The sequence below is a fragment of the Symphodus melops genome, assembly GCF_947650265.1.
Source record: "Symphodus melops genome assembly, chromosome: 9".
Classification (NCBI taxonomy): domain Eukaryota; kingdom Metazoa; phylum Chordata; class Actinopteri; order Labriformes; family Labridae; genus Symphodus; species Symphodus melops.
The window spans coordinates 21,931,810-21,948,389 of NC_136699.1; the positions used below are offsets into that span (position 1 = coordinate 21,931,810).

At 39.4% G+C, this 16,580-nt stretch overlaps 1 protein-coding gene across 1 annotated transcript; it reads left to right on the plus strand.

Moving 5' to 3' along the window:
- The first annotated feature begins 2,527 nt into the window (after nt 1-2,527).
- On the plus strand, nt 2,528-15,852 carry guf1 (GTP binding elongation factor GUF1). Its single transcript, XM_079351990.1, has 17 exons — nt 2,528-2,890; nt 3,248-3,359; nt 3,723-3,871; nt 4,029-4,109; nt 4,198-4,275; nt 4,366-4,449; nt 4,530-4,594; nt 4,682-4,885; nt 5,186-5,325; nt 6,286-6,409; nt 8,399-8,531; nt 8,943-9,086; nt 12,588-12,721; nt 13,264-13,365; nt 14,560-14,679; nt 14,840-14,876; nt 14,970-15,852. Exons 1-17 carry the CDS (start codon nt 2,705-2,707, stop codon nt 15,102-15,104), a joined length of 2,028 nt encoding a protein of 675 aa, XP_079208116.1. The 5' UTR covers nt 2,528-2,704; the 3' UTR covers nt 15,105-15,852.
- The last annotated feature ends 728 nt before the right edge of the window (nt 15,853-16,580 follow it).

The window sequence follows — 16,580 nt, forward strand, 5'->3', positions numbered from 1 at the left end:
CATGTCTAGAGGGTTGGTCTTGGCCCCATTGAGATCAGATTGATCCTGGCCACTCAAAATGCCTTTAAATCAACTTTTTAGGCTTTGTTGGAACAGGGTTTTAAAAAATCCTTTCTTTGAATTTTCCTGTGGCACAAGTCCTTTGGAGTCCTTCACAATTACTTCACAATGCAAAGTGTGTAAAATGTAATTTTGAAAGTTAAAAACAGGTGTGGTGTTGAAAACGTTCACCCTCCAAGAGTGGGTCATGGCAGAATAGTTTGAGAAGGTTTAACTAAAGGATAAGGATTTATTTGATCCAACCACCGGAAGCTACACATCCTGTGTTCTTGATATTACCTGTTAATTTAGTCCTTCAATATCAAAGTTTCCAATTGAATATTGCAAAGCTTGATAACTACTTTTTGTACAATCTCTGGTGTCATAAAGTAAACATTCCTAGCATTAAATGGAGTTGCTCTCCCAGGATAGACAGAGGTCATTTTGATGATAGTATTCATTTATCTTTCTTGCCATAAATCATGCTTTAGCCTCAGGAGATTCATACTTGGTACTGATACCCAGCCTCCTCCTCACTCCTCATCCAATCCTGCTAATGAAGTTACTGTGAACCTGCAACTCATTGTTCTTCCAAAGTCATAATCCCATTGTTAGCTTCTGTGAGTAACCTCGAATATGCATTTTCCAACATCACACTGCCCTTAATTGCTGATAATGTGTAAGCCAGGTTCTGTTGCCCTGTAGCCTACATCAACCGGCTCCCGCAGTGGGTCCAGTATGCCCCTGAGTGATAAATGTGTTTAACAGCCAACAAAAATAAATAGGAATAAAATTATTCCTGTCTGTATACCAAATGTTTCTTCAAACAATTAGACTATTAACTGATACAATATTTAAGCTGTGTTCCAATGTATTTCTTACTTGTTCAGGTGTTTTGTTCATTTATTTGTCATTGATTGACAAAGGATAGGCTGTAATTGGCCATATCGAAAATGGATGACAGTTACCCTGAGATCTCAAAGTTTCCTGTCTTTGTGGTACCCTACTAAATTTTAATTCACCAAACAAGTTGAGGCTCCCTGAAGAGGTTGTTGCCGTTTTCTGCAATTAGACTTTGTCAACTAAGATTAGGTATTATTATTAGTAGTAGAAGTAGTATGCACTGTAAACGTGCATTATCACCAACATACAAAGGAGAAATCCTGCTTGCATATTATTCCATCTGCTCCTTTGCAAAGCGTCTACAGAATACACTTATTATGAAGTGCTGTGGGGTTGTTTTACCTTCATTTTTATTTCTTTGTCGAAATCAAACTTTGCATGGAGATGAAAAAGTGTTCATTGATAAATTAGTTGTTTTTTTTACGTTTGTCCTTTTTAATTTCACATTTTGCCCGACATCCTGTTCTTTACATTCCAGATAAAATGATTGTGCAAGAAATTGATGCTTTTATCAATAAACTTTTTGCAAAAAACAAACAAACAAAAAACACATCAATGCATATCTTTTCATATAGTATGTACCATTATTTCAAATAAAACACAGAATTCATTTTCTATCTATTCAAGAATATATACAAATATATTTATTGCTTGCAGCCATGCTCAGGTCAGATCCAAATGTACATCCAGTCACGTCAAAAGGCAGCTCACTCCATCTTCTTCAGTAGAATATATCAAACAATGCTTTATGGTGCAAAGAACTTTCGATACCAGCATATTGTAAAAACCTGACAGCCCTGTGGCAATGAACTAAACTGCAATGCAAAGCTAGATGAAGTTACAATTTCCAGGCAGATCTTTTCATCCCTCAAGCATCACAGCGCATAGATCCTATTATGAGGTCTTCTCTTCTCTAAACTCCAAATCCCCTATCCTCAGTGATTCCACCTTATCCTCCCAGGGCTGCCTCCCAGCTGAGATCAATCATGATGGATGGGACATCCCTCATAGGAATGCATTGTATAAATATTATATACAGTTGTTGAGAAATCTTGACAGTTTATCTAAAGTGTAAGATTGGAGCACTTATTTGATTTTTTATGTTTAATACATTTATTTAACCTTAATATCTTAAAATAAAGCAAAGTGGACAAATGACACCACCTTGTGAACAAAACGGACATCACAATACTGCAATGAATAGTTTCACTGTTATTTGAGTTGGATTGTCACATTTTAAGAGTATTTCATTGTTAAATAGGGTAAAGCTGTACAGTGTTGTAATGTAGTCGTCAATAAAGCTGTAATTTAAAGGAAAACATATTGAGGCTTTCTCGAATTACTAGTTGATTTATACAAATTATTGCTATTGCTTCTGTACATCTGACAATGTCAGTACATTTTCAGAATCAATGTAAAAATAAAAAAGGACACAGATAAATGTGTTTTATGTAGATACATGTAGGCTATTAGGCTTTGTAGGCATTTAGAGAAAAGAGATACACATTGTGTTCTGATCCACACTCCACATCAGTAGGTGGCGGAAATGCTCAGTAAAACCTCAAACCTCAGTAAAACCTCAAAGAAGAGGAAGAAGTCCTTGCCAATGACGTGCAATCCAAGATGTCAGCGCCCGGTCTGCTCATGCTCAGTGCAAATTTTAGGACTGTTTTCTTTAATAAACATTTTGTTTATTCGTTTTTCGCCACCAGTGGTTTCTTGATTCAGTACAGTTACCAAGCGTGTGTCGCTTGACGGAAACATGACGTTCTGTCTGGTGAAAGGATGGTCTGAAAGTCCCCAATTAAGACGTGTTTTGCAATATAAAATGTTTTCAAGGAATTTGCAGACCGATAACACGACCCACATACTGTTACGACATCGTTGGATGAAAAGGCTGCCTATGTTCTCCAGCTGTCACAAGATGGTCAGCACACAAGCAGACAAGGTAAACATTGAATGAATAAAAGGACGTGTTTGAGAAACTACCCATTCTACATCTGTCGAGTGGACTTGGTTTTGAGTGCTTTATGAGTAAGCCTACCCTTTATATGGTTTGTTTTTATGTGCTCATTGTTGTCAGAAACTAACTTTTACTTTTACTTGCAGAGTACACGACTTGGAGATAGGAGGACTTGATCTGTTGTTCATTGTTGTGTTGGTGTCCCTCATGGCTCAATCCTTGGATCTCTCCATAAAGCTTTTCACTTTATCATTTGCAGTTCTGCGCTTGCCTATAGAAGGAGACATGAAGCGGCTGTTCAGTCTGTGTTATTGTAATTGGCTAATCTACTTTATCTTTTAGGATACTGTGGACCTTTCGAAATTTTCTACGGATAGAATCAGGAATTTTTGCATCATTGCACACATTGACCATGGGAAAAGCACTTTGGCTGACAGGCTGTTGGAGATGACAGGTATGTTGCCTCTCACACTGCAGTTTTCCCTTAAGTATGCCTTGAATCAGTATTTCCTCTAAGAGTTCTCTAAACCTCTTACTGGTACATGAACCCAATAGCTATGCTTATAATGACACTGATGTGTCAACTGAGAGCTACAGTTTATGGAATATGATCACAGCATTACCCAGGAGCTTTGTGATCTGTGTGTACACCATACCAATAGTTGTTGTGAAAACCACTGTGAGACCTCACGCCTTGTTCGCTCACTCAGTGCAAAAAAAAAAAGGTGTCTTTATCAAGGTTTAGACAGCACTTACATAGTAAATAAAACATTACGATTGAGCTGGTATGATTTGACTGTATGTCATGGAAAAACAGGTGCCATAACAAAGACTGAGAAGAACAAGCAAGTGTTGGACAAGCTTCAGGTGGAGCGAGAGCGAGGGATAACAGTGAAGGCCCAGACAGCCTCGCTCTTTTACAGCCACCAGGGACAGCAGTATCTCCTCAACCTTATTGACACGCCGGTAAGCACGTATAATAATGACAGTAAGAAGAAGAAGCTTTAAAACAGCAGGATTTGTTTATTTATTCATTTGTGGTTTATTTTTCTGTCTTTTATTTATCTGTTCGTCTATACCATTACTCGGGTTTTCATTGATTAATTGCTTTTTCTCCCTGCAGGGTCATGTAGACTTCAGTTATGAAGTATCTCGATCAATTTCTGCATGCCAAGGTGTCTTGTTGATTGTTGACGCCAATCAGGTAGAAAATCAGACTTCAACTTTCCAGCTTTCTGAGTGAATTCTAGTAACTGTACATAAAGACGTTTTTTAAATGTTGTCATTTAAAGGGGGTTCAAGCGCAAACAGTGGCCAACTTCTACCTGGCATTTGAAGCTCAGCTGGCAATCATCCCTGTTATCAACAAGGTTTCCTGACAGCTCCTTGAATTTGGTTGACACTGAGATTGTGTTGCGCTGTTTTTAATGTGCCAATTTAATTTGACATTTCTTCTTTAGATTGATTTGAAAAACGCAGATCCTGAGAGAGTGGAGTCTCAGATCGAGAAGATGTTTGATATTCCAAGAGAGGAATGCATTAAGGTAAAATAGAGCATGTGTAACCTCCTCTTAAGTTTTCAGCATCGCTCCTGTCACGTAATCTGTGGCTTTAACTTTTTCAGATTTCAGCTAAAAATGGAACAAATGTCGAGAAGGTTCTTCAAGCGGTTGTGAGCAGAATTCCACCGTAAGAACGCTCAGTTAATTCTCACACTTAAAGAAACATGTTTGGCATATAAATGTGATGCTTTATTTTCTTGCTTGTGTTTTTTAGGCCTGTGGCAAGTACCAATGACCCATTTAAAGCCCTTGTGTTTGACTCCAATTTTAACCACTACAGAGGAGTAGTGGCTAATATTGCTGTCTTTGGAGGTCGGGTCAGGAAAGGGGACAGGATCGTGTCAGCATATCTTGGCAAAACCTACGAAGTCAATGAGCTGGGGCTTCTCCGGCCAGATGAGCACCAAACACAGGGGCTGTACGTGCCATCTCTCCTCTCACATCATCTCTTGCAATCCAGTAGAGCTCATGATGATTCAACTTATCATTTGAGTTATTTTATTAGAATAAACAATAATTAGTTAAACATGCAGGTTTCAGTCTGGATTGTTTTGATGACAGTTTTTTTTTTTAAAGGTATGAGTTCAGAACCTGATATTGCCATGCAGTGTTATTTTACAGAAAACCCACCAAGTGCAATGTATGTCAAGTGTTGTTTGTGAAAACCTGTTTACTTGTCCATTGCTATGACAATTCTCCCTCTCCAACTCTTGTGTAGTTTTGCAGGCCAAGTTGGCTACATCATTTCAGGGATGAAGGATGTTAAGGAGGCCCAGATTGGTGACACACTTTACCACAAGGAGCAGCCAGTGGATGCTCTTCCAGGGTTCAAACCTGCCAGAGCCATGGTCTTTGCTGGTATGAAATGCACATCTTTACAGTTGCTTAATGTGATCCATCCAATCTTTGGTGTAAAACTGAAATCCGATGCCTTTCTTTTTAACACCACATGAATTAAAATATGGGCTGTCAAGTGTTTACATTTTTTAAATTCACGATTAATCACTTCAATTTGATTTTTGCTTGAAATTCTATCATATTACATTTCAACAATAAAAATGGTTATGGGCATCTCTGGCTCAGTGGTTGAGTTGTCGTCTCTCAACTGGAAGGTTGAGGTTTCGATTTCGAGCTGCTTCGACAGCGGTGTGGGAATGGGATTAGTTCTGATGGTCTTACTATGCAGCAATCACTGCCATCGGTGTGTGAATGTGTAGGTGTGACATGTGATGTAAAAGTGCTTTGAGTAGTTAGATGACTAAAAGAATTATGTATATAAGCTCAAGTCCAGTTACCATTTAGGGTTTTATTTTGATTTTTTGTACTTTCCTAAGTTGAGAGTACTTTACTAGCTGTTGAATTCATCCCCACTTGTATTTTAAAATATATGAAGGACCCTCTAATAGATCACATCTGCTCGGGGTTCTGCATTGTTCTGCATTTTCACCTCCCAGTATTTTGCACACCGAGGCAGAAAGCTAGCAATCTAGCAGTGTCCTCCTTTCCATCACTATTACAGGGAGACATTGAGGAGGCATATCTACGGTGAGCCAGAAGGGACAATATAGTATGAGATTAACCACAACTTAAAAAGTAATGCTGTAATTTCAGACCTTGATTAAATATGTTTAACTAGTCAATGCTGACAGCCCTGATTTAATACTAGCTCAGGAGCCTTCCTTTTTGTCTGTGTCAGTGTGTATTCAAAGCTAAAACATTTGATGCACATTTTATTTCACAAAATAGGAACACAAGTGCAGTTGATGTTTTTAAAATAATCCCCTTGTTCCCTCTGTCTTTTGTTATTTTCCTCTGAAGGCCTGTTTCCAATGGACCAGTCAGAGTACCAAGGCCTCCGCAGTGCTATTGAGAGGCTGACCCTGAATGACTCGAGTGTCTCCGTGCAGAGAGACAGCAGTCTGGCTTTAGGAGCAGGGTGGAGGTAAGCTCACAAAAGAAGGTCCAAATGAAGTAACTATAACATAAACCAAACCCATTAAAATATAATACATACACATATATACAGTGGAGGAAATAATTATTTAATCCCCTGCTGATTTTGTGAGTCTGAACGATTACAAAGATTTGAGTGGTCTATCATTGTTATGGTACTTTTACTTTAACAAACAGAGAATATCAATACAAAAAGCCCAGAAAAAACAATATTATAAAGTTATAAATTAATTTGCATTTGATCAAAGGAAGTAAGTATTTATTCCCCAAGTAAAACATGACTTAGTACTTGGTGGAGTAACCCTTGTTGGCAAGCACAGAAGTCCAACGATTGTTGTATGAGGTCATCAGGTTTGCTCACATCTCAGGAGGGATTTTAGTCCACTCCTCTTTACAGATCTTCTCCAAATCCTCAAGGTTTTGAGGCTGTCGCTTGGCAACTCAAAGTTTCAGCTTCCTCCACAAATTTTCAATGGTATTAAGGTCGGGACACTGGCTAGGCCACTCCATGACCTTAATGTACTTCTTCTCGAGCCACTCCTATGTTGCCTTGGCCCTATGTTTCGAGCCGTTGTCATGCTGGAAGACCCATCCACGACACATCCTCAGTGCTCTGGCTGAGAAAAGTGGGTTCTCATAATGTTTCCACCTCCACGTTTGACAGTGGGGATGGTGTTCTTTTTTGGTATTCAGCATTTCTATCCTGCCAAAAACAACGACTCAAGTTGATTTCAAACACTTCAATTTTAGTCTCATCTGACCACATCACCTTCTCCCAAGCCTTCTCTGAATCATTCAGGTGTTCATTGGCAAACTTCAGATGGGCCTGTACATGTGCCTTCTTGAGCAGGGGGGCCTTGCGGTCACTGCATGATTTCAAACTGTTTCCAATGGCTGTCTTGGTGACTGTGGTCCTAGCTGCCTTGAGATAATTACAAAGCGTGTCTCCCAGGCACATAACTGGATACAAATCTAATCTAATCTAATCAAATACAAATTTCCTTCAATGAAATACAAATGAATTTATGACTTTACACAATGTTTTTTTCTTGGCTTTTTTAGTGATATTCTGTCTCTGTTTGTTAAAATAAAAGTACCATAAAACTATAGACCTCTCCAACCTTTGTAATTGGTCAAACTTACAAAATCAGCAGGGGATCAAATAATTATTTCTGCCACTGTAAACTGTGTAAGTGGTTTCTAAGATCAAATGTCTTCATAGGAATGTTTGCTGAGGTTTTTGTGTTTCGATATTTTTAAATAAAGTTTTTGTTTACGAGATTAATCCAGTTCCTTCAAAAAGATCTTCAATATTTTTATGAAGTAGGAGGGATTTTCTTTATCAGTTAAAAACCTAGATTTTTCAGCATATTATATGATTCATGGTCAAGGACAGAATTACCCACCAAGTGACAGTTATCAACCATCACAAGTCATATCAGTCTGAATGGTCTGAATCTGTTTTCACAGCTGTTTTCACATTTACACTCCTGAATATTTGCAGAGCATTTCTGGCTAACTTCCTCTGACTTTGTCTTGAATTGCTTGTTCACACACAAGCACAGGTGGCTCCTGTGGGTTGGGGTGGGGAGGGGGGTCTCTGGAGGTAGTATATGATGTAAATGGAACGACATGATAGTGGTGGATGTAGCAACACAGTAGTGCGCCGGTCGCAGGACATAAACATCATCATCCCCATCCCCTTTAATCGCTCCAGGTGATTTTTTCTGAATATTTCCTGCTGCGTTTTCGCATCAGCTCAGCTGGACTTCACACGAAAAACAAAGCAGTGGCTGGCAGAAAAAAGAAATCAGCTGTTTGTGTTCGCACCATCATCCAGACATTTTTAGGAAATATTCAGGAATGTTGTGCATGTGTGAAAACACATCTCAGAGACTGTTGTATAGATAATTTGCAATTAGAACTCATTCCAGATCTTGAACTTGATTTCATCTGTTTACTTTATGGTTTCCTGCAGACTTGGCTTCCTGGGTCTTCTCCATATGGAGGTGTTTAACCAGCGCCTTGAACAGGAATATAATGCATCTGTCATAGTAACTGCACCCACCGTGCCCTACAAGGCTACCCTCAGTTCAGCTAAACTCATCAAGGTGAGCTGATCTGTTTGTGTGTTAACACTATTGGTTAAGCAAAAGACATGCTGACCTGATGAGGAAAACAAATTACGATGGAAATCAAAATGTAGTGTTCTCGTAGCATCTTAGCTGCGAGAACAATGTATTTAAAGTCATTCAGCAGCAGCATGGTGTATTTAAAGAGCTTGAATTTTTTCTCATAAAAGATAACACCTGTTATGAATTGACGCTATACAAATAAAGATGGATTGAATTATAACAAATTACAGAACTGTTCAGTTTTTAAAGTTTTGTGACGTACTAAAAGTTTCCAATGTATACTAAAGTCTTTGATTGTGGAGTTTCACTTTCAAAACATGAAAGATTGTTGAAAGAGCTCTACCATTTTTATTTAGAAGTATAAATATTGTTTGTTGTTTCTCACAGGTTCATGGCAGCAAGGAGATAACCATTGTAAACCCTGCTCAATTCCCTGACAGATCAGTTGTGTCAGAGTATATGGAGCCGATGGTACTGGGGACCATTCTCACTCCAGAAACATACGCCGGAAAGATCATGAGTCTCTGCTTGGTAAGATCACAGTGAAAAATTGTGTATGATACACATGAAACACTGTAGTGTGTTCCATTGGGCCAGACTGGTATGGGACCTTTGGGGCTTATATTGTATTGTTTGATCTGTTTGGACACATGTATGACGTTGATCCCTCAAATGCATGAATCAACTTGTGGAAAGGTTCTATAAAGAAGACAAAGCGGTCACTTAACTAGAGAGTAACTACATACAGTGGGTACAGAAAGTATTCAGACCCCTTTACGTGTTTTATGCTTTATTTCATTGCAGCAATTTTCTAAAATCAAAAAAGTTCCTTTTATTTCTCATTAATGTACACTCGGCATCCCATCTTGACAGAAAAAAACACAGAAATGGTCACAAGTATTGAGACCCTTTGCTCAGTGTTGAGTAGAAGCACCTTTTGAGTGAGTACAGCCATGAGTCTTCTTGGTAATGATGCAACAAATTTATCACACCTGGATTTGGGGATCCTCTGCCATTCTTCCTCGCAGATCCTCTCTAGTTCTGTCAGGTTGAACGTTGGTGGACAGCAATTTTCAGGTCTCTCCAGAGATGCTCAACTGGGTTTAGGTCAGACTCTGGCTGGGCCAGTCAAGAATTGTCACAGAGTTGTTCCAAAGCCACTCCTTTGTTATTTTAGCTGTGTGCTTAGCGTCATTGTCTTGTTGGAAGGTGAACCTTCGGCCCAGTCTGAGGACCTGAGCACTCTGGAAGAGGTTTTCTTCCAGGATATCGCTGTACTTGGCTGCATTCATCTTTCCTTCAGTTGCAACCAGTCGTCCTGTCTCTGCAGCTGAAAAACACCCCTATAGCATGATGCTGCCACCACCATGTTTCACTGTTGGGATTGTATTGGGCAGATGATCAGCAGTGCCTGGTTTTCTCCACACATGCCACAGAAAGTTCAATCTTGGTCTCATCAGACCAGAGACTCATAGTCTTGGAGTCTGTCATGTGTTTTTTAGGCAAACTCTATGCAGGCTTTCATACAGTATGTCTTGCACTGAGGAGAGGCTTCCTTCGGGCCACTCTGCCATAAAGCCCCGACTGGTGGAGGGCTGCAGTGATAGTTGACTTTGTGGAACTTTCTCCCATCTCCCAACAGTGATCTTTGGGTTCTTCTCTCTCACCAAGGCTCTTCTCCCACGATTGCTCAGTTCGGCTGGACGGCCAGGTCTAGGAAGAGTTCTGGTCGTCCCAAATTTCTTCCATTTAAGGACTATGGAGACCACTGTGCTCTTGAGAACCTTGAGTGCTGCAGAAATTCTGTTGTAACTTTGGTCAGATCTGTCAATGAAACAAAGAGTGAAACATTTAAAGGGGTCTGAATGCTTTCCGTTCCCACTGTATATGAGTATGAGAACTGATCGTGTGATACAATGATACTCAAATGAAAGGCTATTTAACTGGTGAAATATTGGTGCATATCTGCGATAAAATTTGCCAATAACCAAAAACCAATAATCGCTGGACATGCTCATACGGGCCGATATTAATGGCTGGCTGAGTAATTGGTCGGGCTCCAGTATTCCATTCAGTTTTGTAACCTGAATAACATCCCGATAAATAACTGGTTCATAAAATCGAAGGCACAATAAGAGCATAGTGATGTTACCTCTCTGCCTCGGTAGGATGGATGATACTTCACTTAAAGACGTTGATTTGAAGGAAATGTGACATGTTATCCTTTCCTGTCCATTTCCTAAGGTAAAGGGCAGAGAAAAGGGAAAGGTCTGCACACTGTCCAGCTACCAATGAGCAACTTTGTTCAGAGCAACGTTTCGATTCAAAGTTGCTCATTGGAAGCTGAACAGTGTGCGGATCTTTCCCTTTTTTTGCAGTTCCTATCTTTTATGTCCTCTATCTGTTTGCAATTTGCCTGGATGATGTGTCCACAATAGGTTTTTTCTCTCTATCAACCTACAAAATTCAGTTTTTGTTTTTAATTTTCCACATTGAAAATCTATTGCCACATAGAAAGATTTTAGAGGAAGTGAAGAAAAGAAAACCTTTGGAGTTAGATGGTAAATTGTTTGAGTTTGTTTAGCTCTTTTCTTGTCTTCTGACTATTCAAAGCATTTTTACACCACAGGTCACACCGACACATTCACACACTGATGGCAGAGACTGCTGTGTAGTGAAGCCATCAGAAGTAACTAATCTGTTCACACACATTCACACCGCTAACTAATCTGTTCACACACATTCACACTTCTAACTAATCTGTTCACACACATTCACACTTCTAACTAATCTGTTCACACACATTCACACTTCTAACTAATCTGTTCACACACATTCACACTTCTAACTAATCTGTTCACACACATTCACACTTCTAACTAATCTGTTCACACACATTCACACCGCTAACTAATCTGTTCACACACATTCACACCGCTAACTAATCTGTTCACACACATTCACACCGCTAACTAATCTGTTCACACACATTCACACTGCTAACTAATCTGTTCACACACATTCACACCGCTAACTAATCTGTTCACACACATTCACACCGCTAACTAATCTGTTCACACACATTCACACCGCTAACTAATCTGTTCACACACATTCACACCGCTAACTAATCTGTTCACACACATTCACACTTCTAACTAATCTGTTCACACACATTCACACTTCTAACTAATCTGTTCACACACATTCACACTTCTAACTAATCTGTTCACACACATTCACACTTCTAACTAATCTGTTCACACACATTCACACCGCTAACTAATCTGTTCACACACATTCACACCGCTAACTAATCTGTTCACACACATTCACACCGCTAACTAATCTGTTCACACACATTCACACTGCTAACTAATCTGTTCACACACATTCACACCGCTAACTAATCTGTTCACACACATTCACACCGCTAACTAATCTGTTCACACACATTCACACCGCTAACTAATCTGTTCACACACATTCACACCGCTAACTAATCTGTTCACACACATTCACACTGCCGAAGCAGCGGGAGAAACTTGAGGTTGAGTGTTTTGCCCAACTACACATTAGACATGAAGTTGCAGGAGATGGGGATCAAACACCTGACCTTGACGCTGAAGTACAACTGACTCTAACACTGAGGCACAGCCTAAATTATATTTATTTTTTTCTGATTCTACTGTTCAGCTTTTCCAGGTTAGAGTTTCAAACTCACTTTCTATCTCAGCTGATTAATTTTCAGAGTAAAATGACTGCACTTATAATGCATCTTTCTAGTTTCTGAGAAATCTCAAAGCGCTTTAGACCACATGGTATTTACATAAATCACACAAGTGACCAGGCACTGAAGGCCTCGAGCAATTTAGGGTTCAGTATCTTACCCAAAGATTCTTTTGATAGAGGACCATGCCCTCTGCCTCCACAGCTACGTCCTGCTGAAATCGCTCTGTGTGATTGGTAAGATTCTAATCACCTGGATTAACTTTTGAAGAAGAATAATTTTATCTTTTTTCTTGGTTTAAGAATCGCAGAGCAGTCCAGAAGAACATCACGTACCTAGACGACCAGCGCGTCATGATGAAGTATCTTTTCCCTTTAAATGAAATAGTGGTGGATTTCTACGACCTTCTCAAGTCTGTGTCCTCTGGATATGCAAGGTAAATTCTGTTCATCAGATTTACAAAGACTTCACGAACAAGTAGTTAATTTGGGTCTTTAAATTCTCATACAATCTTTTTGTGTGGTTGGTGATTCAAAGCCATTATTTCCTGTTATTACTGGGGGGGCACTAGCTCAGTCCGGGGGGACTTGGTTTGGGAACTGGAGCATTGCTGGTTTAAGTCCCTATGCTGACCAAAATATGGAAGTAGGTGCACTTGAGGAAGGCATCGAACCCCCAACAGCTTGTGTGTGCCACTCTGCGTAGCACTAAAGCATGTCCACAGGTCCGGTTTGTGCATGTGTGTGGCTCGGACCCATGAATGTCAATAACAAAGCGTAAAACCAGAGTTTAACAACAAGCTATATACACAAAGCTAAAGATGCTAACAACAATCTCCTTACAGCTGCTAAATTAATTTGACATTTGTATTAGTTTTCTCATGAATTTCTATCTGGTGCCAAAGGATATACTTAATTCGTTGGTAAAATGTTACTATACTAACAGAATGTGTTGTATGTATGCTGTGTATGTTCACAGCTTTGACTATGAGAACGCAGGCCACCAGGCTGCGGATTTGATAAAGATGGATATTCTGCTAAATGGACGACCTGTGGAAGAACTCACCACCATTGTTCACAGGTACTCAATGTTTCTCTCTGAAACTAAACTAAACCCATTCAGATACCTACACTTCACTTTTCTGACTCCAGCTCAGTACTTTGGGAGAGGAGTTTGTCTTAAAAAGTGAAACATTGATGCTGCTTGATAATGACAGAAGTCATGGAAACAGTGTGCGATTTGTCTTGAATGTCAAAGCCAGGAACCACAGGGACTCAAAAATGCAGACTCAAAACGACAGTTTCCAAAAAAGGGTAGTTTTAATACGGCCCAGGTCGGTACACAGAAGTCAGTCCTCACAAGCAAACAAATCCAAAAAGGGGCAGGCAGAGAATCAAACGAGAGGCAGGCAGAGGGTCAAAAATTCCATATAATCTAACAGGGAAAATAATTGCTGGAACTAGGGTCACGAGAACACACTACGAACTGGCAACATGAGGAATGAAACACAGGGATATATGGACAGACAATCAGGGAATGACGAGACACAAGTGAGGGTAATTAGGGCGGAATTGACACACAAGGCAGGAACATGAGGAGCAGGATCTGGAAGACAGAGATAAGGGTAAGTACAAAATAAAACAGGAACCGGCAAAGAATGAAATAGAAAATAAACAAACATAACTTAAGTGACTACACGGATGTGTCATTGAAAGAGTCAGGGTATTTTCATGTTAGTGAAAAGTGAGTAAAAACCAAATAATAATTTTTTTGGAGGGCATATCCTTAATGCCTTCATCACTCTTTTGTGCCAATAATTGTGGTGATGTTTTGGGAATCCTGGTCTACTGTTTTGGCAGAACTATGAGATGTTACAATTTTTTTTTTCATTTCAAAAGTATTTCAAAGAAAGTTTATGATAAAAAGCTGAAATTTAAAAAAGGCTGGCTGGGATATTAGTTATGATAGCGGCTGATTATTAGCGTTTGGGGCTCAGTTGGTAGAGTTTGTTATTTCTCAACTTGGGGGTTTGACGTGTCCTTGGGCAAGACCCTGAATTGCTCCCGCTGCTTCTTGTGTGAAGCTGTAACATGTGGTGTAAAATCACTATGAATAGTCTGAAGCCCAAATCGATTTACCATAACAAACACGTGAATATCGATTGTATTTTAAATTGAATCATGTGTAACTTGTTTTTATTTCTCGCCAACAGCATGGAGCAGAAGCATTTCAAAGTTTTTGATTATGTTTTTCTGTATTGTGTTTTCGTTGCAGAGACCGTGCATACTCCGCAGGGAAAGCCATGTGTGAGAGACTCAAAGACTCGATACCAAGGCAGATGTTTGAGATCGCTGTACAGGCAGCTTTGGGAAGTAAAGTCATTGCAAGAGAAACGTGAGTACATCTGCACCCAGCTAAGGGCTGGCTTGGTATTGCATTAGGTGCAAACCAAAACCAAGAATACATAAAGCAGTAAGAAGTTTATTAGTTATTTTCATAATAGATCATCATAAAAAAAATTACCTTGCATTAAAAATTACAATGTCTTTTTCAGAATAAAAGCCTACAGAAAAAATGTTCTCGCTAAATGTGTAAGTGAAGCTTTTTTTTTTTTACTCTTCAAATTTGAGTGTACAGAAATATTTCAAAAAGTCTAAATGGAGTGACAATTTGTATCTTGGCAGTATGGAGGGGATATAACTCGGAAGATGAAGCTGCTAAAGAAACAGGCAGAGGGCAAAAAGAAAATGCGTCTTATCGGCAGTGTGGAAGTTCCCAAAGATGCCTTCATTAATGTCCTGAAAAGAACAGAAAAATAAATGTCAACGGTAAAGTACTACAGTCTCATAGACTCATCAACACTCTTTGTCTATTATCGTCTGAAAGAGGCTATATGCCTCTGGGAATGGATGCAAATATCTGGTGAAGGCAGCATTTAGCATTATACGAATGCTGTGCAGCATTTACATCTGCAGCTTAAATATATCTCTCCATTTATTCAAGGAGACTAAACGCTGATTGGCTTTCATGACACAGCATCAAAGTCATCTCTGGCTGAAGTTTAAATATTTATCTATAATGGATTGTGAGCTGCATTTCTGTGCAGATATCTGTTTTTAGAGACAAATATATGATCGTGTGACCATCAAACATGGTAGTTAGTAAGTCATTAGCACGGATAACGTGCCACCTGTTTGTTGCTGTCCACACAATTATTTTGATATATTTGGTCCATACAGCTTGGACATCAATTGCACAACAAACGGAAACCTGAACACTTCCCATGCTGAAAATCTGGACCACCGAGTACAGATTATACATTTTCATTTAGAATCTGTAAATAGAGATAATTAAATAAATAATGATATAATTTGTAAATGGAATGTCTCTTTATTAAAAGACCCCGTTTTTTTTCTGAGTAAAGACTATGTTGTAAACTGCTGTATTTGTGCTTATTCGTGTTAGCTTTGAAAATGTAATTTATTCAGTATTCTGTTCTGTCATGCGTTGCTGCAAAAGCAATCACCCTTTGGAGACAAATAAATTTGAAGTCGAGTATTTTCAAAATATGCTTCATTATTCATTAACATTAAAAAGGTCACATATTATACAAAACTCAATTCACTATGGTTTTGTAACACTAATGTGTCTCTCGTCTGTCCACCCCCACCCCACAATACAGGATCAGAGTGGATTTACAACAAGACACTTCACACGGTTTTAGGAGCTCTAAGACTTAAAGGAGGATAATATGTGACCTTTAATAGAATTATCCTAAAAGGTTTTCCCCAATTTTATGTATTTTAAGTACAATATTTTTTATCATCACATTAAATCCCTAAATGTGTCTAGTGTCTGTGTTTAGTTGAGTACTGGGAAGTTACTCATCAGTAAAACCACTGAATCACTGATTAATATGAAAATTGGTCCATTTATCAGGTAATTTTGCTTTTCAGACAAAATTATCAATGTTCAGTCTAAAGGGGCGGGCCAGTCCACAGCATCAATGCCTTCATTTTGCAGGAACTGGTGACACACTAGCCACACATTTGTGGCCTGCTGGACGTCATCAGGGCTCTGGCAGTGCTCCTCCTGTTCCTCCTTGCACAAAGGTGGAGGTAGCGGTTCTGCTGCTGGGATGTTGCCTTCCTATGGCCTCCTCCACGTCTCCTGATGTACTGCCCTGTCTCCTGGTAGCGCCTCCATGCTCTGCACATTACGCTGACAGACACAGCAAACCTTCCTCCCACAGCTTGCATTGATATGCCATCCTGGATGAGCTGCACTACCTGAGC